General features: G+C 38.0%; 4 protein-coding genes across 10 annotated transcripts; 3 read left to right on the forward strand and 1 right to left on the reverse strand.

Moving 5' to 3' along the window:
- The first annotated feature begins 9,809 nt into the window (after nucleotides 1-9,809).
- Nucleotides 9,810-11,664, forward strand: abhd6b (abhydrolase domain containing 6, acylglycerol lipase b). Its single transcript, XM_035522252.2, is given in 14 exon segments — nucleotides 9,810-9,913; nucleotides 9,915-9,926; nucleotides 10,065-10,081; nucleotides 10,084-10,165; nucleotides 10,167-10,200; nucleotides 10,296-10,409; nucleotides 10,577-10,708; nucleotides 10,868-10,902; nucleotides 10,904-10,956; nucleotides 10,959-11,027; nucleotides 11,127-11,198; nucleotides 11,312-11,378; nucleotides 11,380-11,410; nucleotides 11,566-11,664. Coding segments are annotated over 14 exon segments (921 nt in total).
- Nucleotides 11,665-11,971: 307 nt separating this feature from the next.
- Nucleotides 11,972-14,128, forward strand: kctd6b (potassium channel tetramerization domain containing 6b). 7 transcript variants are annotated; one of them, XM_026998093.3, is made up of 3 exons: nucleotides 11,972-12,222; nucleotides 12,851-12,890; nucleotides 13,022-14,128. In XM_026998093.3, the coding sequence occupies exons 2-3, from the start codon at nucleotides 12,864-12,866 to the stop codon at nucleotides 13,706-13,708; spliced, it is 714 nt and encodes a 237-aa protein (XP_026853894.1). In that variant the 5' UTR covers nucleotides 11,972-12,222; nucleotides 12,851-12,863; the 3' UTR covers nucleotides 13,709-14,128. The 7 variants fall into 7 exon arrangements, with proteins under 7 accessions (XP_026853894.1, XP_026853899.1, XP_081563070.1 ...); XM_026998098.3 differs by having other exon boundaries at nucleotides 11,972-12,211; nucleotides 12,999-14,128; XM_081706944.1 differs by having other exon boundaries at nucleotides 11,972-12,211; nucleotides 13,002-14,128.
- A 308-nt stretch (nucleotides 14,129-14,436) lies between these two features.
- uqcc5 (ubiquinol-cytochrome c reductase complex assembly factor 5) lies at nucleotides 14,437-15,478 on the forward strand. The gene is made up of 2 exons (XM_026998123.3): nucleotides 14,437-14,781; nucleotides 15,063-15,478. Exons 1-2 carry the CDS (start codon nucleotides 14,628-14,630, stop codon nucleotides 15,152-15,154), a joined length of 246 nt encoding a protein of 81 aa, XP_026853924.2. The 5' UTR covers nucleotides 14,437-14,627; the 3' UTR covers nucleotides 15,155-15,478.
- ognb (osteoglycin, paralog b) lies at nucleotides 15,306-18,671 on the reverse strand. The gene is made up of 7 exons (XM_026998118.3): nucleotides 18,372-18,671; nucleotides 17,802-17,877; nucleotides 17,545-17,709; nucleotides 16,993-17,195; nucleotides 16,805-16,897; nucleotides 15,700-15,866; nucleotides 15,306-15,442 (listed from the first exon to the last, which is right to left on the reverse strand). The coding sequence occupies exons 1-7, from the start codon at nucleotides 18,534-18,536 to the stop codon at nucleotides 15,439-15,441; spliced, it is 873 nt and encodes a 290-aa protein (XP_026853919.2). The 5' UTR covers nucleotides 18,537-18,671; the 3' UTR covers nucleotides 15,306-15,438.
- Nucleotides 18,672-19,696: the final 1,025 nt, after the last annotated feature.

Genomic DNA, 19,696 nt, shown 5'->3' on the forward strand with positions numbered 1-19,696 from the left:
ATTGGAGATTCACCTGAGGTCCTGGTCAGCTTATATTACAGTGCACAGGCCATGAAAATGGCACCTATGCTGTGACATACCTACCCACTAAACAAAGGAAATACACAATCAACATCTTCTTTGCTGATGCCTGCATTGTTGGATGGCCATTTTGCCTTCTGGTACAGCTTCTCCAAGACCCCTCGGAAATAACAGTGTCAGGCATTGGCTTGACCATGGAGCAAGTGGTGAACTGTGTATAGTTAACACAGACTCTGCTAGAGGACAACGTCTCTGAATCTACAGCCATTGTCAAGACTGAAGTGCTGGTGAATAAAGAAGGCAAGCACATTGTTGTTTATGTGCCCCTCACTGCTGGTGTCGACATGCTTCTGAAAGTTCTCCAGAAGGTGTGATGGAACCCGTACTCTACAAAAGTGTTGAAGTGATAGAGCAAGGTGAGGTAATACCTGAAAATAATATATTTAATTAGGTTCAGAATTTCCAAGGCAAGCTGTTAAGATTCATCTAATTATTTTCTGGGGATTTTGTGCCAATGTGCTTAGCCTGTCATGTAAAAGGAGACCTGGCCAATACAGAACAGAACTGTGATGTAAACCCAGTACTTGCTACTGGTCTAGGACTTCCATATTACTGTACTACATAGCCCAATGTATTTAACATGAATACAATTTTAGTCCATGCCTACCTTATCTCCTGCACAGATTATAGAATGCCACAGATTATAAATACTCCATATTTGGCAAAGGAACGGGAATTGGATATCTCAAGATAACTGTGGAAGGTCCATCTCTGTTTGAGGTTTCATGCAAGTACTACAAACTACACTGGAACATAGCTCTCCTTTAGGGGATCAATATAAAGTCCCCTATGGAAGGAAGATCATTCCAGGTGAGATTTGAACACGCCTTAATTCAGTACTTGGCCTTGATTATTTAGTTGAATAATGCTGATCAGAAAGTACTCCAAAGATTCAGTGTGCTGTTCAGGTAGACTGTTGAAAGACCTTTTAGGCACAAATGCAAAAACATCTGGAGTGGATCGGCAAAGAGGAATTTGTGCCCAAATTGAAAAGACCTTCACAAGCAGCAGTGAAACTGTCAGTGACTGTGAGAACTTCTGAAAGTTGTGCTGGAATTACTAAGAAACTTTTTTTGGGCTTTGCGTTTATTGATTTTGTCCCATTATTTCTGGTTAGGTGCGACTGAGCCAATAAAGGTTAAGGACAGTGGAAATGGTTCAACACAGTGAACTGCTCTCCTACTATGGAGAAAGGCCCTCACTCTTTGATGGTCAGACATGCAGGGGCTGATTCATACTTATACTTACAGCCTCCAATGAATTGCATGCAGTGCTTTTTTAATTGCACCCTGGACAATATGGTTGTACTTCTGCTAAGTTCCACATACTGTGGAGTCCTGCTGCTGAGCACAAAGAGAAGGTGAATATTTTGGGCAACATCTGGGATCTGTGCTAAAATTCCTCAGCTTTTTACCAATGACTGCAGTGAAACTGGAAATGTACCATAGACTGCCAAATGACTAAAATGGTGAAAATTGATTTTTGATGGATTTTGATTTTTGTTTAGGCAGCAGAGCCTGTTAAGAACACATCTTATCACTCAATGATCCTTTAAATATGTTGTCAGCTAATCAGTGGTCAGCTGCTATGATCTTTATAATCTCTGTATGTACAGTTAGCTACCTCTCAGTTTTGCCTATATTGTCGTCTATTTCCAAAATATGCGTGACACACACTCACTGGCAGTAAAACACACTAATCAGGAGGCTTTCAGTAGGGCAAAGCAGATGGTCTTTTGGAACTCCAGCATCAATAACTTCCAAGGGTAAATATATTTCCTACATTGAAAACAACAAATTACATAAGTACTAGGACAGTGAGGTCAAAATTATTAGATTTGCTGTATAGTCACATTCTTTGGATAAAACAATAAGTTTGCAGCAAAAGAAATGTGTTTTGTTATTTTGGAATTATGGGACTGTTTATGTCCAGACCGTCCTGGTGAGTATAACTATTAGGACACTATTAGTACACTGTTCTGACTATATTTAAAGCATGGAGATTCATGTTGTGATAAGTTGCATTTATGATTAGTTTGCATTCAACAGGTTTGACAGAGTTTAAGATGATGGACATGGCACTTTCCCAGTGAACTACTCTCATTCTGTGGAAAGCCTTCACTTTCATCGAATATGAACACAATACTATATTAACCAGGTCAGAGAAAATTGTTATTCAGAACTACTTGTGATAATTGTTAGATTTATGATTCAGTCAATGTTGTGTGTACCTTTAGGCATTTTAAATTCCAAGTGCTGCCCAGTCATGATGAAATGCAGCAAGTCTCAGCTCAGTTCAGGCAGGAGTTAGAGGCAGAGATCAGGACCAGCCTGCGAAGACAAATTTAATGCCAGACCTCCTCAAACGTACAGTATAGAGGGGCACTGGAGAGGCCCCAGAGACTCCTGGCATTATGAATCCTGACGGTGAGAACATCAAAGCATCCTCATCTCTTCATATTAGCAACAAGGTGACTGGATGCTTGCTCTGCTGTTGTAAAATGACTCTGTGGTTGCTGTAAATTGAGTTGAGCTAGTGAAAGTGGCTGATACTGAAACTAGAACTTGCAACGTTGTCTGCTCTCCTCATATAGATGGCACTCATTATTTAGTAATAAAGCAACAGAAGAGGATACTTTTAGTAGGGGAAACAATAACTATGTAGGCCAAATATGTGTTGATCAATACACTAAAGAGGCTAAAAGTTTATGGTGAATTTTCTTGACAAAGATTTTGTTTTGATAGTTTCAGTAAAAATCCCTTTGAGCAGTGTTCTTAACTAGTTATAAACAATGTCAAGACTGTACATGCAAAGTTTAGTTTAAAAAAAAGAAAGTAAAATAAAGATTTTTAAAAAAGTTTGATAGTTCATTCAAGTTCAGAGTGTTCCCTACAGATTATATGACTACGGTGAAGGTATTAGAAGCATGAGAGTCTGGGATTTGTGCCCACGGTCCTCAGACCTTTACAATGCACTGCAGCACAACAGGAAATGCCTACAGCTATGATTGCTCTAAAGGTATGTATGTCTGCAGAGTGTGGCCATGCATTGTTTAGAGGGAGGAGGCACAGCCCGGGTGAACAAAATTGGTTGCACCTGGATGGCTAAAATTGGTTGCACGTGTATGTGGTTAACCTACTGGAAGAGAAGTTCTTCTGCAAGTGAGACAGTAATTACAGATAATAAACAAGACAGCTTTTCTGAAAAGCAGCTATTTATTTTTTAAACACTGAGTAAAAGGCGAATTTCACATTCTATTACGTTCTATTACTTTACAGGCTCGTTGGGTTTCAAGTGTTTCCCACAGAAGAATTCATAAATATAACAGTTACTGGGCTGAGCCTGGACACAGGGATATGTTCTCATTTTTCACAACAGACTTCAGCCAAACAGGAAACCCAGAATCTATGGCCATAATATTGTTTAACTGTCATATATATATTAAGTTACTCTTTTTGCATGTACAAATACTGTGACGTATGTACTTTGAGCTCTTGTTCTCCCATTGAATAGGTAATAGGACAAATTAGGGAATCTACAGAGTCTAATCTGCAGAGTCTAATCTACAGAGTCTAATCTGCAGATTCTGCTCCTGATCCCTCTGTCCTTGTTATCTGTACAGCAGTGCTTGAGCCCTTTTGCCTTCAGTGTTGGCTGAGGTTGATGTTTAAAGATTTAGCTTTTACTGTTATGATTGTCTTATTTTAAGATAATTTAAATAATAATCCTGTTCAGCACTTTGGTCAACCATGGTTGTGTTAAATGCTCTATATAAATATATTTTGCTTTGGTTTGCCTTACAGAGACACTGCTAGTAAAGTCTGAGGCAGGACAGATACTGCAAGTATGAAGAGTGCAACTCTAATATCTGTACAAAGGCATAGTTTTATCCTATCCATTTCACTGAGTCCTTTCAGGTGTTGCCTACACCTGATACTGATAGAAGAAAGGACCATCTTATGCATTAGCATGCCTTCTCTTTAGAAATATTCTGCAGTAAAATCTAAATGGAAACGGGTAAAATCTTTATGCATCATTTGTGTCGCAAAGGCTGAATTCCAACTACTGAAGTGATGAAATAGACAAAGGTCAGTGGATTAGCCCTGAATTCAGGGTTTTGTACTTAGAATCCCCAGACCTCCACAATAGACTGCAACAGGTCAGGAGATGCATCACATGTTGTATGCATTCTGAGCCAAGATGGCGAGAACTGTTTGCGTTCAAACATGTTTTTTTTTTCTTCAACACAAACTTGAATTCACTGTGTTTTGTGTGGTGGCAAGTCTCATGCAACAGCTTGAAGTGAAAGATGGCAGAGAAGACACTTTCATGGTTAAATATGCTACGGATGACTCATACTGCAGATAAAGTATTGCCTGCCACTCTGATTAAAATAATAATCATTTGAAGGCCATTTATAAGATTAAAATTTAATTTGCAGTAAATGCACTCCATTAGGGAATCAAGTGCAGCTTCTTCAGGTTTTGTGAACAGCCTACTGCTAATTCAAAAAAAGGATCATGACAAAGAATATAGAATAAGGTGGGTATATCTGGACCTGCTGTGGAGTCGGCAGCCATGCAAACACTGCTTAAAAGTTCATTATTATTAGAGGCACTGGAGAAATGACAGTCTCTAATTAGCTGTAGTGAAAAGCGATAGGGAGAAAGCTCCTTTTAATGGTTTTTTAGTAGAAGTAAATCAATAAAATGTGGATATTTTTCCTTAATGCTTTTTTGTGCTTTAGGTACAATGAAGTGTCCCAGTGTATCATCAGTGATGATGGAACCTATCCTGTGGTTTACATGTCCTGTGTGGGAGGCTCTTAGTCCTTACTGGTCAGATATGAAAATGTATTTAGTAGGTAAGACTATAACTATAACTATAACTATAACAAGATTAAACAGTACATTTAATCTTTTATCCAGTTTAGGCCTTGGATATGATATACAGACTGGTAACACATTTCACGTTTTTATTTTTAACCAGTATTATGTCTCCTAAATGGAATCTGTTCAAATTTACCATAAGGATTCATCCATTAATAAGCAGCAAACCTTATTTCACTCTTATATTATTATATAAATTATGTAGGAACTGTAATGGTTTACCATAACACAATGACGTTAATCTCTTTTCTGGGTTTTTGTAGAATTACGATTCAACGTCACAGGAAAAGTATTCGTCAATTATCATATTTCACCACCAGGTGGCATTATGACAGAGCTGCAGTATGATACGCAGAGTCTTTGTCACTTCCTCAGAGAGCCTTCACAGCTGAGGAAGCGTCCAAAGCAAAAGTACATTGTTGGACTAATAAAGATGGCTCCATGTGATTACAAGAACCAGATCCAGCAAAATTTGATTGTTCTCAGCCCCTGACTCTGCTATTCTTCATTAGCTCCAGGACAGTCTGACGCACTTGTTAGGCTAAACTCCAGTGGCAGCCTATAGAAAACTGTGTAGCAGAGCAGACTTTATTGTAGACATTGTATAGGAGGACACTGGTTTGCTCAATGGAAGTGGTATATGTTAACAGGTAAAAGAGTAGATAAGATCCTAAGATCATCATGTGAAAATGGATCTGCTTCAGGACCCAGTCACCTACAATATTTCGGTTAAATTATCTGCTAAGCATGTCCCTTGTAAAAGATCACAGCTACAGTTCTTATCTCCATATTCATTCACAAATTAGTTTTCTTATCGTTTTTGGGGTATGGAACAGCACTTTGTCATTGAATTTGAATGGATTAAGAGAATAAAAGTGAAATGATGGCAGGTTTTTCAGTACTTTCTTTGCTGAAGCAGGCTAATGAGAAACAGCACCGCTCAGTACCAGAAGACACTCATGAGGCAGTACAGGAAAGGAAGCCAGCTTAGAGTGCAAGATACCTGGATGAACATGAGCTTTAATGCACAAATCATTCACAATACCAACAGCATCCAGTTAACACAGGGAATTGATCCTTTATTACAGGAAGAGATTTTGAGAAGACATCTACTGAAGTAGTCACTTTTTCAGGAACAGCAGCAGAGGCCATGATCGCAGCGACAGGCAGGAGCCCTTACGCAGCGTCTAGTGTGGCCAGCATCTTTCATCTGGAATTTCTCAGTTCCCCACCTGAAGTATTTCAGTATCTTGTGTCTTAAGGAATGATGAGTATATACAATATACAGTGGCGTGAAAAAGTGTTTGCCTCTTTCCTGATACTTTTTTTTTTTTTTTTTGCATGTTTGTCACACTTAAATGCTTCAGATCATCAAATTTAAGGGGGGAAAAAAATCCAAACCTACATGGCCCTGAGTAAAAAAGTGAGTCGTCCCCCCTGTTAAAACATAAATTAACTGTGGTTTATCACATCTTTGGAAAGCTGAGTTCAATTTCTCTAGCCACACCCAGGCCTGATTACTACCACACCCGTTCTCAATCAAGAAATCACTTAAATAGGACCTGCCTGACAAAGTGAAGTAGACCAAGAGACCCTCAAAAGCTAGATGGCATGCTGCAATCCAAAGAAATTCAGGAACAGTAATTGAGCTCTATCAGTCTGGAAAAGGTTATACAGCCATTTCTAAAGCTTTGGGACTCAAGCAAACCACAGTGAGAGCCATTATCCACAAATGGTGAAAAACATGGAACAGTGGTGAACCTCCGTAGGAGTAGCCGGCTGACCAAAATTACCCCAAGAGCGATGAATCATCCAAGAGACCCCAAAAGACCCCACAACAACATCCAAAGAACTGCAGGCCTCACTTGCCTTAGTTAAGGTCAGTGTTCATGACTCCACCATAAGTCAGAGACTGGGCAAAAATGGCCTGCATGGCAGAGTTCCAAGACAAAAACCACTGCTGAGCAAAAAGAACATAAAGGCTCGTCTCAGTTTTGCCAGAAAACCTCTTGATGATCCCCAAGACTTTTGGGAAAATACTCTGTGGACTGATGAGACAAAAGTTGAGCTTTTTGGAAGGTGTATGTCCCATTACATCTGGCATAAAAGTAACACAGTGTTTCAGAAAAGGAACACCATACATACCAACAGTAAAATATGGTGGTGGTAGTGTGATGGTCTGGGGTTGTTTTGCTGCTTCAGGACCTGGAAGACTTGCTGTGGAGATGGAACCATGAATTCTGCTGTCTACCAAAAACTCCTGAAGGAGACTGTCCAGCCATCTGTTCATGACCTCAAGCTGAAGCGCACTTGGGTTCTGCAGCAGGACAATGATCCAAAACACACCAGCAAGTCCACCTCTGAATGACTTAAGAAAATCAAAATGAAGACTTTGGAGTGGCCTAGTCAATGTCCTGACCTGAATCTGATTGAGATACTGTAGCATGACCTTAAAAAGGCGGTTCATGCTTGAAAACCCTCCAGTGTGCCCAGGTTAACAAATCTGCTTGATGAGTGGGCCAAAATTCCTCCATAGCGCTGTAGAAGACTTATTGCCAGTTATTGCAAATGCTTGATTGCAGTAATTGCTTCTAAGGGTGGCCCAAACAGTTATTAGGTTTAGGCAGCAATCACTTTTTCACACAAGGCCATGTAGGTTTTGATTTTTTTTTCCCCTTAATAATAAAAACCTTCATTTAAAAACTGCATTTTGTGTTTACTTGTATTATCTTTGTCTAATATTTAAATTTGTTTGATGATCTGAAACATTTAAGTGTGACAAACATGCAAAAAAATAAGATATCAGGACGGGGACAAACATTTTTCACACAATTGTGTATTGAAGTGTAGTACACAAGGTTTACAGAGGAATGCGAGGTTTTGAACAAAGGTCCTTCATCCACTGTGCTAAGGGCTTCCAGGGAGTAAAATCATGTTATGCCGGGTGGAATTTGGAAAGAATATCCGTGAGAGGATTCTTCTCAGCTTTTGCATCAAGAAACTGCTTTAAAGCTTTCCAACCATCTTTGTATGAACCACAAATTGAAAAATATCAGTTAAGTTGGTGAATTAAACAATGGCATTTAAAAAAAGTAGGTTAGGGTCAGAATTGTGTATTTATTATTGGTAAATGTAATGCTCTGCACATAAAGATTTAAACAAAAGAAGAGATTTTATATATATATATATATATATATATATATATATATATATATATATATATATATATATATATATATATATATATATATATATATATATATAAGCCATCTGACTCTTAAAATTCCTGAAAAAAACTCCCTTACTCATCCCCTGAACACATTTACAGCAAGAATTATGACTTTCTCCAGAAACATATGGAAAATGTAAAATTTTTCAGAACTGTGAATTTCCTGCATAAGTCATAGATGATGCCTTTGCTGATGTTACATCTCTCCAGAGAATGGATGCACTCACTTCATCCTGCAAATAAATCACTGGCTAATATTATACCTAAAGTCTTCAAAATCCTCCAGGCCCAGTATATAGGTGTTATTTAAAAACAGCTAATTAAAATCTTATGGATGAATTATGAGTATCTATTCCAAATGAAAAATCAGATTTACTGCTGCTTCCACTATCAATATACCATGATCATGCAGCCAAAACTAGAAATCAATTCATATAACATCCTGGTCAGTTCTTGAGGTTTGCACCTGTGAAAGTTCTTTTGAAAAGGGATATTTTTATGTTATGTAGGGTATGATGGTCAAAATGAAATACAAAGGTTTATTATATGTATATTACATATTAACTTAGCGATTATGTTTTTTGTTTGTTTTCTTGTTTCATTCTCTTTCAGTTTTATTTACTTTCAGGTTATCTGCAAGGTTTACATTGTAAATGCAGACAGAAAATATTGATATGGTGTAATTAATAAAAAATCAAGCATGAATATGTTAATACTGTTAATAAAAAATCACAAACATATCTAAAAACCAAGTACTTGTACCAAGTACACCAAGTCCACACAATAATTATTAGTATTGTTACACCTCATATAGTTTACAAAAAGATATTAGATTGTGTGTGTGAATGTATCTGATTGCTTAACATTGCTTAAATGTTTAACCAAATACAAGATTGTGGGGTCTAAGTATTTGCTCAGCTGAACTGTTTTGAACTAATCAGTGTAAATGTGTTTCTGTGAGGACAACACAAAGGCCCCTGTACACATTCGTCTCGGATGTTCTCGTTTCCTTGTTTGACATCATGACAAGGATCCAGAACATGAAGAGGGATGAGGAAAAAGAGACATTATGATAGCTGATTGGAAACTCTATTTGTTATCCAAGTGATGTAGGACTGGTGATAACAGCTCAAACTGATCCATATCAAATCCATCTGGGAATAACACAAACAAGTACGTTAAAAATGTATTGACTGTGCAGTGATTAAAGATTATTCATTTTTTAACTAAGCTTGAGTAAGTGAATTTACTTGTGTTGCAGTAAAGTGTTTTTCTTTTCCCCTTATTTGTTTTCCTTTCATTAGATTGTTCTATTCATTAGACTGCATATAACTTCATAAACACTCCATGTTTTGTTTCCATGATCCAAAAAATTGGTTTATTGATTAGTCTGAGAGATGCAGACAACCTTCCCCCATTGTGTATCACACTCTAATCTGACTGCTAGTATCTGCATTCTCACAATGAAATAGATCTGTGGCATTTAAAATTCTTATTGTTTCCCTGACATAACACAAGTCTAAACATCTTCCTGGGAGGGAATGTTTCACCAGTTGCACTTTGGTTTGTTGTTGGAGATCTCACTGCCTGCAGCCAGATGCTTTGCAGCCATGGCTCCGCATGTGATGACGTTATTTTCCATTGCTGTCTGGACGCTGGCTGTTCCTCTTTTACTTTTCATGGCATCCTTTATGTCATGGCCTTCATTCCTCATCAGTTTATTACTGGTAAATAAACTCACTGCACTGTAAGCTTGTTTTCTCTCTACATTCTGGGGGTGCACTTTTCAATGCAACTTTGTTCATATTTATTTAATATATTTCATATCCCTGCAGCCAATCCAGTAAGACCTTGTATGTGCCCAGGTACTGGAGGCGCACCCTCGTGACTGTGGGGGGTATCATTTCTGTTACTCTTACAGAGGGAGGCCTGGCTTCAGGCCTTCCAAACTCTTGCTGCATGACTTATGTGCACAAAGATGCATGGCTATCTGTGTTTGAGGTGTGTATTGCACACACATTTAAAGTTCTTCTTCATTATTTTATCAAAGATCATGGAAATTGGGTTATAAGATATTGCATCTTACTTCTGCACAGTACCTTCCAAAACATCTCCACCTTCCGTGTGTGGACATGCCAGGACATGAGGGTACCACACGCACCAATGTAGAAGACCATTCTGTCCAAGATCAGGTTAGGAGAATAAGACAGGTAAGCATGTTTGCATTTGTACTATTGCTACAGCTTGCAGACCAAAATGATACCCAACATATATATCTGATTTGAACTCTTAACTAATGCATCAGGGTCTTATAGGTGCACATTTGCTTTTGCAACACCGTGATTTGGACTGCACACAATCCATGAATATCTCTAAGTTTGTAGAAACTGTTCAGCTGAACAGGAAACCATTTCATATGGTGGGCACCTCAATGGGAGGAAATGTAGCGGGAGTATATGTGGCCTGCTACCCCTCTGATCTCTGTAGTTTGACCTCATCTGTCCCACTGGTTAGTCTTAGCCCAACTTTGTTACATAAAATGTAATCCATAAAATGTAATACAAATACAATACATATGACCTGAATAGAGTTTTCACCCTCATTAAGCTTAGGAGATTTTCTATGAATATACAATATATAACAAGAATACACCTAAAACCTTACAAAGCTTATTGCTGCAGGTCTAAAGTGCCCTTGCAAGACTGTTTGATAGCCAGCTGTGAGAGCTGGAGTGTAATGAGTCCGCTCTGCGTGTCCCTCACCAGAGGAGATGCAGCGCACGCTCCAGCTATGCTCCCATGTATGGCTTAGAGTTCCCCAGCAGGTCTGTGCTGTGTCTACACTCAAAGAGTTTTTTGTTGGTTTAGAGGTTTTTTTGTGTTGGCTTGGCTTTTACATTTCATTACGTTTATTCTGAATTTCCAAAGTGTCCAAAAATGTTCAAATTTTCCAAGGACTGTTGGATCTACGAATTGCACACAATGGCTTTTATCATGAAGGTGAGTGTTAACACACTTTACTGTATTAAATGTATTTCTTGGCATAATTACAAGCTGTTCTAAGTTAAACAGATATACAGTACTTATATGTTTAACCTTTAAGAATTATGTAGTTTTCATGGAGATTATTGGACAGAAGTCAAAATACGCCTTACACAAACACCTGCACCTGAAAACCACTTTTTCAAGCCATCCAAGGTAAGCAGGACCAGGTATGAGTGCACAGAAATAAGTAGCTATATGAAATGTGTTTGAATATTTTGGTAGCTAATTAAGTCAGAAATTCTACTTTTAACTACAAACAAGTAAACAAACAAAACCCAATCCATACAAACAAACCACACACCCTGATTTTATTTACATGCAGGTCGTGGATGTGTCTGGGGCATCAATGCTTGCCGAGGCCGTGCCAGGTTGTTGTGTGGATCTTTTGGAGAAACACGGCGCACAGCCCAACTCATCTTAAGAGCTTCTCATCTCTCAGCAGAGAAGGACAGTGCCACAACCCAGAAGAAATTCTGAACAAAATTTTGGAACATGCTAAGACAAGGCAATAAGATCCTATCCAGTAAATAATATAAATTTGCCCGTGGTTCACTTTTACTAAAATAGCATTTTACATGTAGCGTGTGGATTGTTTAAAATTAAATATGTGTATCGCCATGTGTATTCCACAAAATAGCCCATAAGGATATATAGTGCGCTGTACCATACGTGATATCTCACTTGCTTATATTTGGTGGTCTCCTTTTTTTGATATATTTCTTGTTTTTCAGCTTTAATATTCCTCAGTAAAGATATGTTTGGTGTATTGTGCTATTTCAAACGCCAACATTTTCAATTCATTTAAATGATGGTGGCATGAACTGACTGAGCTGCAGTTAATCCGTATTCTGCACTACGGGATTCACACCATCAGACCTGACCTGCATATTAACCTATTGCTGCAATGCATTGTCAGTCCTGGACGTCCCTGGGTTGTTTTTAATTTAAACATCAAGCACTGGAAGTCGGTAAGATAATGGTAACTTGGTTGATTTATATCCGTTTGTCTGTACGGAACAATGTATTTTTTCCCATTCATTTATTTGTAATTTCCACGACTGCTGGGAGGAAACTAACATTAGCTGTAGTAATATCTGCAGCTACTAGTACTAGCCACCCTTAACGGGCCCTAGCAATGGCCATGGCTAGCTAGCTAATTAGCTAGTAAGGTAGCTAGGTTAGTAATGTAAAATGCAGAAATGTGTAGGATGTAAACATCTATGACTAGTTAAATTAAGTACAATCAGTTAACAGGTAAAATATGACTTTCCAAACACTCATAGTTAGGATTGTACGCTACATGACGACTGTACTAAACGCTTCGGTTTGGTTAGCTAGGTTAGCTAGCTTCGTAGTTAAGATGTACACGGCGATATCCGCAGTACTGATCTACGGTTGTGTTGTTTTGTTTCACTCTGTCCTTTCCTCGTCTGCGTTTATGGCGTCGTAATATAAATGATAAACCTGCCTGAGTTGTTAATGTATGTTATTTACCACTTTCTGTATTGGCTGTACCGTAACGTGTGTCCCTCTGCAGATTAACCATTACCAGAGACACTTGCAATGATCTCGATTACCTGAATTTTCTCTCTGCCCGACCGCTCTAGATATTTTTATCAAATGGATAATGGAGACTGGGGGCATGGGGTAAGTTTTAAAATGTGTATATAAGTCTAAAATGTTACTGTTTTAAAATATATAGAAATTATATACGTTGTTGAAATGATCCTATGTCTGTTATGTGCTTGTCTTCAGTAGTTTTCCATCATCTTTTATAGATGACTCACCCAATTACATTAAATGTTGGAGGTCATCTCTACACCACCTCAATCTCCACCCTTCAGCGTTACCCAGACTCCATGCTGGGGGCCATGTTCCGTGGTGACTTTCCTACCACACGGGATGCTCAAGGCAACTACTTCATTGACCGGGATGGAACCCTTTTCCGCTACATATTGAACTTCCTGCGCACATCTGAGCTCACTCTACCAGGCGACTTCATGGAGATGGATCTCTTGCGTAAAGAAGCCGACTTTTATCAGATTGAGCCCCTAATACAATGCCTTAATGATCCAAAACCGCTGTACTCTCTGGACACGTTTGAACAAGTGGTGGAGCTGTCTAGTACTCGCAAACTCTCTAAGTATTCAAACCCAGTAGCTGTCATCATCACACAGTTAACCATAACAACCAAGGTTCACGCCCTGCTTGAGGGAATCTCTAACAACTTTACTAAATGGAACAAACACATGATGGACACGAGAGACTGCCAGGTGTCCTTCACATTCGGACCATGCGACTACCATCAAGAGGTGTCTCTCAGGGTACATCTCATGGACTACATCACTAAACAGGGGTTCACAATCCGAAATACACGGGTTCACCACATGAGTGAGCGTGCCAACGAGAACACAGTGGAGCATCACTGGACTTTCTGCAGGCTGGCTTATAAAGTAGAAGACTGACTATGCCCAGAGTTAAAACTGTTACCTTTCTCATTTGGCTGCTGCTAATGTTCTTGCTATAATTGTGTATTTCATTGTTTGGTGTGTGACCAAACTCCTTTATGAAGGGGAAAAGAAGTAAATATAAAGGGGCTCATCAAGCAACTCATTATTGAAGTCAAAGATTTGTTTAGTCATTCTATGTAGTGAAAAAGACTAGGACAAGATTAAATTCATTTGTCCTTTAGAGGATTCTTAAACTCCCAGAAACACACAACAAACATGTTTTGGTACAAATAAACATGGTTTTGTCAATCATTTAGCAAAAATAAACCACAAATGTTGCACAAAACATTGTGCACTATGTGCAACATCAAAGGTGTTGATATGATGCATGTTTTAACATATACCCAAAGTATTAAAATTTCAGTATGTCAAAAATGGGAATCCCATTTTATTTTGTCCTGTATAAAAAGTGACAAAGTAATTACAAATAGGACGTTACTAGCGCAGTCAAAGTTGAAAAGGTTATTTGTAATTTACGTGCAATATTTTGGTCGGAGAATATACAACAAACTTCCCTTGGACTGCAATTGATAAGTAATTTAAGCAAAGGAAGCGCTTCCATGCGGTAATATCTGTGGTTTGACAAATACAATTGGTGCTTTTTTTTCCCTGAAACATGTTCCCCCTCTCTAAATAATACTTGGTAGAGTCCTTGTTTATTGACCTATGAACGCTGCCCGTAACGTTTACGCCGCCATGTTTTTCTACAATGTCAGCCGCCGAGGTACATGCGTTTCTTGGAGGCCACAGGAAAGCCTTAAAGATGTTACAGTGTAATTGAATTTCAACAGAAATAGTCTTTTGTGGCACATAAGCAGCGAATTTCACTAGAGCGCTTCGTTGTGGAAAAGTGAGATCTTTCGAATTCGTAGACATGTATAGAAGGAGTAAACCCATTAAAAAGCTCTTGAGTCTTGTACCAGGAAAACAACGCTTTGGAATTTACAGATTTTTGCCAGTATTTTTTTGCCTCGGTGGTGTTATGGAATGGGTGATGATAAACGTGAGAATAGGAAGAGAGACGTTTTGTAAGTAGCTAGCGATGAAAGCCCATCCATTATGGAGTCACCTTGTATTTTTACGTATTGGAGTGCGATTGCGCTGTGTCAATACTTGCCTGATTAATTTAAATAATGCAAGTCCATATTGACATATTCACGCTCACAAAAAACACACAGTAGCTACATTTTAAAACATTTTCTCGCAAATTAAAGTCACGTCACTGTAGCCCAAAATTAACACGTGTGGTAAACTGAAGTCGGAGCCAAACTTGTTGCATCAATGATGAAATATATATATATTTTTCCAGACGATGTCTACAGAAGAAAACGCTCAGAGAGGGAGTACCAGAAGAAATTTGACGAGAGACTGATTGTACTTGCTACGACACAACCCAAATAAACATTAGGAATATTTTCACTAAAATTTGGATGTATGCAGAACGAAATGATGCGTAATGATGAGACTCGAGTGGGTGGTGCATCGGAGGCTTTTGTTCACGTAGCTGTAATTGTTTGTCAAACGAGTGACAACAAAATACATAAAGAAAGACTAATGGGAAAACAAGATGTATTTATTAACAATTAAAATATTTGAATATTGCTACATTACAGAACACTGTAATAACATTGAGTTTTCCCACTTCCTTGTCAATACATATGTTGTACAATTCCTTGCCCTCATCTTTACCTGTTAAATAAAAGGTAGCAAAATGATTACACATTATCAATGGTGAGAAAATGGTATATTTTTCCATATGCCACATGCCTTTTAAACTGTGCTAATAACCACTTGGAAAACTCTGAATTAAGATTTTAAAGCCTTATGCTATTAATAAAAGTGCATGGAATAACAGCTAAATGTCATCAACGTAACAACATTTGCCAGTTGGACAGTTGCAGAGAGAGTTTTTTCTAGACAGACTCCCCTGTGTCTCTCCAGCTCACTTGTAGTGTCCGATTGGCAGAGATCTCAGGCAGATAAAGCTGTTGGGATGCTGAGCCAGGATTAGTGGGTTCCCATCCAGGCGCACCTCCAGCATGTTGTACCTGATGTAGTGAGTATCATTGCCCTTGCAGAATGTTTCATCCGTCAAGGTGGTTATGTTATTGTTCTGAAGGAAGAAGAAAAATAGCAAACAAATTGTAAGGGAACAGTGTTAGTAAATAGCTTTTGTACTTGATGTTAAATTTGACTAAAAATTACTGTTTGTATCTTCTTGGGTATGTCACTTAGAAAGCATAATTAGATGATACATTTCTATAATTATTTCATTTTTATATTTATTTAATAACCATATTCAAGGAGAATCATGGCTTCTTTCACCCTCATTTGTTTGGACAATTGTATATTATTGTATATTGACTTTAAGGTTCCATTTATCTGAACCACCATGCTCGATGTGCAATTTCACTGAGATGGAAAGTTTTCCTTGTGTCTCTTATCACTATTGATGCACCAGCAAATGAGATTTCAGTCTAGTTCTCACTCCTTGTTTCACTAAGGGCCAAAACAACTTTAGAAGGAGTGAGAGGAAAACAAAAAAAGCATCAGATGGACTACAGAGTGGGGAGATGCTCCCAGAATGTTCCCACCCTTATAGTCAACCAATCACAACATAGGTTTTATGGTGCTTGCAAAATTCAGATACAGATCAGTACAGATCTAACATTTTATTATGTCTTTTGCTTCGGTAACAAAGCCTATATGAAATTGCAGATTTAAGACATGAGGCCTGCTGACATCTACAAGTTACCATTTTGGGATCTGTATACAAGAAACATATCATTTTGCAATATGTATAAATTAACAAATCTTTGAAATGATCATACACACAATGAAATCCTAAAAGTAATCCCCTAACCTTTATAAAAGCAGTTGTCGTAAAATAAGGGCTAAGGGGTTTTGGGGTGGGGGTTGGATTGGATGGGAGTTTGTAGTATAAGAATAATCCAGATTACCTGTTTTACTCACATAATCTGGACTATTTCTCTACTTGCCACTGTCATTAAGCATATTATGTATTTGTAGGAATAAATATAATAAACAAACATGTAGATGGACGATACACAGACTCTCAGGAAGTAGTGGAATGGCCTCCAGCTCATTGTTGCCAAGGTAGAGGTATGCCAGTTTGTTGAGTTTCTGCTCCAGTAGATGTATAACAAGAGAGAGAGCATACATATGTGAAATATCAAAGCTGTTCGTGAAATATTGACTACATTTTTATTTAACAATACCTTAAAAGTATTTGATTTGATGCCTTTTGTTTTGAGTTGATTGTGATTGGCATTGAGTGAGATGAGTTTTGGAGGCAACATTGGTAATTTGACCAGTCTGTTCTCAGACAGAGATAGTTCCTCCAGTTGGACCAATTTAGAAAAGGCTCCATCCTCTATCTCAGAGATAAGATTGCCAGTCAGGTCAATCCTTTTCAATGTAGCTGCAATAAATATAGATATGAATGAAAAAAAAAAAACATAGACCATACAGTGGAATGTATTTTTAAGAATATTTTGAGTTTTTAAGGATACAGTAACATGTAGGATCTATTTAGATATCTTGCTAAAGGCAACTGCTCATTTTTGTCCTGGTTAGAAAATATAGTTAAAAAACAATCCTGTCAATGTCATGGTCAAAACATCTAAAACTAGACTACAAACTCTAATAGACCTTAATACACTGACTAGAGTTAGTGTTAAAAAGCCTTTTGAAAAAAGCAATTCGTAATTTTAAAATATACTGACAGTGCCAGATATTACACACAGTGCTTACTTTAGCTACACCCTTACCAATGTCTGCAAAGTCCTTGTTAGTAATTTTAGTGATTTTGTTGAAGCGTGCATAGAGATATGTGGTTTCTTTTGGTAATGCTGGCACTGTTTTCATCTCCGGGCTGACCTCCTCACAGTACACTGAGCCAGTCAAACACACACACAGCAAACAAGTGGGCAGATCTGGGGAGAAAATTTTGTGCTTAGATTTTAAAACTCTACAAACTCAGACATTGGCACTTATATAAAAATTTATATGTAAATCCAACAATCACCTGCTTCTTTTTTGTCATCTGTCAGGCTTTGGTCATCTGTATCATCTGTACTTTCTGGTGCTGCAATGACTTTTTTCTGGAGAGTTACATCGCCAGAGAGGCAAAAATAAGCCATAAATTATAGTACACCTTTTGCATTATGCATTCAGAATTCACTGTGAATGTCATTGGTTGCTGATTTCAGATTAATTGCAGTATAATGGACTGCTTCTGTTGCAGAGTGTTGGATATAATCCCATTATGAATTTAACAGATTACACTTTCCATTGCATACCATTCCTGGATCCAGATTTATGATATTTGGCATACTGTACTTATATTTGTGGAGCAGAACTATTTTCCCTGTAGTACTTAATGGATTGGTGAGGCAGACGTTGATATACAGGCATGATAAGAGGTACTTTGGAAAATCTGATAAACTTTCCTTTCTAAAACAGACATTTTTTTTCTCTCTGTGTAACGGCTGCAAATAATTTGTCGCAAACACATAACGACACAGACTTGGCAGCCAAAACCAGCAACTCTACTATAAAAAGGAGTATCAGATATAGATTACAATAGACTTCTTACCTTTGGTTTCTTGGCTTCCATGAAAACATTATCAGGGTACACTTCTCCAAATTCCACTCTTCTCGCTAAACCTCTAGGTCGCAACTCCATTTTATCACGCTGTGCTGTTGAACAGATCGTCCACGGCACAATCAGAAAGGACAAGACTAACATCCTCAGGCTCATCTTCTCAAGTGGAGAAGCAGAGCTTCATCAGCGTGTGCAGGGTGGGAAGAGGTGATGCAATGTATTGCTGCGTGTGTCTGAAAGAAGAAACTTTTAAAGTGATTCCAGTTTGCGGAGTAGTCGCGTATGAGCCACTGAGACTGTGATCAGCTCTTAACCCACTATGTGCTGCTGCAGGGCATATTAAACAAGGACCTCTCATGTAATATTGTTTTATGTCCTTAGTTGCATTAAGTATATACAGCATGTGGAATACATCGTTTTTAAAAACTTTTTTCATGTCAACGAATTCTGAGACTGATTTATTTCAGGAATCTGCTTGTGTTTTAGACAGAGACAATCTAGTTTTGCTTCTAAAATCAAAGTCTACAAGCATTTAATGAGATAGAAACTGTGGATAATGAAAGTAACTATTTTTAAGGTAAAGAAAGATCTTTGTAGCATGAAATATTTGATTTGGAAAATGAGTAGGTCATTTTAGAGAGGAAAAATCTAGTCAAGAATGAACAGTGCACTAGCAGTGGAAATAAAGAATAGCAAGCAACAGGAAATCATTATTGGTTCAGGAATCTTGGCCTGAGCATATTTAAATACAGTGAACATTAAAGTCCAGCAGACCTTTTATGTGAAAACAGTGTCACTTTATGAAAGCAGAGTAATGTCTTCCATTCTGAAGAGTCCAGAAACTGTTCCATTACCCAGCAGAGGGGTTTGCTTGCTAAACATCACTAAAGATGAGAATGAAAGCAGCTGATGTTTTGTGCCTAATTATGTGTAATATGCCACAATATGTTGTTTAGACAGAGAAAACCTGCCGATAAAATGTATTTTTCACCAGTTCCTCCTTTTCACTTGCTGAAGCCTCATCCCCTCTGTTAGTCCCATGGGGTTGGCAGAATATATTCTAATAGATTCAGCAGAGTAAGATATCCTTAAGACGTGTTCCTCCAATTTAACAAGAGAATATTTTGTTTAAAAAAAGCATTTTAAATTCCTTTAAATTATCACTTGTTAAGAAGAGTTCACAGTACATCTGTTTAAATGGACTTTTAAAAATCTCTTCTTCTGTTTCTCTCTGGGGCCTGTTACTTAATCTCAGGAAGTGCACCCAGAAACAGAATAAGAATGAAAAGGCAAAAGACACTAGTTATCAGACATAG

Source organism: Electrophorus electricus, chromosome 24, assembly GCF_041902795.1.
Source record: "Electrophorus electricus isolate QZ-2024a chromosome 24, ASM4190279v1, whole genome shotgun sequence".
NCBI classification, from domain to species: Eukaryota; Metazoa; Chordata; class Actinopteri; order Gymnotiformes; family Gymnotidae; genus Electrophorus; species Electrophorus electricus.

What these genes read in the sequence shown, in the direction of transcription:
- kctd6b (XM_026998093.3), top strand. Translation starts at nt 12,864, where the DNA reads ATGGATAATGGAGACTGGGGGCATGGG. An exon ending in ATGGAGACTGGGGGCATGGG is followed by an intron (nt 12,891 to 13,021) that starts GTAAGTTTTAAA and finishes CATCTTTTATAG; the next exon opens with ATGACTCACCCAATTACATT.
- uqcc5 (XM_026998123.3), top strand. Translation starts at nt 14,628, where the DNA reads ATGTATAGAAGGAGTAAACCCATTAAAAAGCTCTTGAGTCTTGTACCA. An exon ending in AATAGGAAGAGAGACGTTTT is followed by an intron (nt 14,782 to 15,062) that starts GTAAGTAGCTAG and finishes ATATTTTTCCAG; the next exon opens with ACGATGTCTACAGAAGAAAA.
- ognb (XM_026998118.3), bottom strand. Translation starts at nt 18,536, where the DNA reads ATGAGCCTGAGGATGTTAGTCTTGTCCTTTCTGATTGTGCCGTGGACG. An exon ending in CAAGGACTTTGCAGACATTG is followed by an intron (nt 17,196 to 17,544) that starts GTAAGGGTGTAG and finishes TATTTATTGCAG; the next exon opens with CTACATTGAAAAGGATTGAC. An exon ending in TCAAATCAAATACTTTTAAG is followed by an intron (nt 16,898 to 16,992) that starts GTATTGTTAAAT and finishes CTACTGGAGCAG; the next exon opens with AAACTCAACAAACTGGCATA.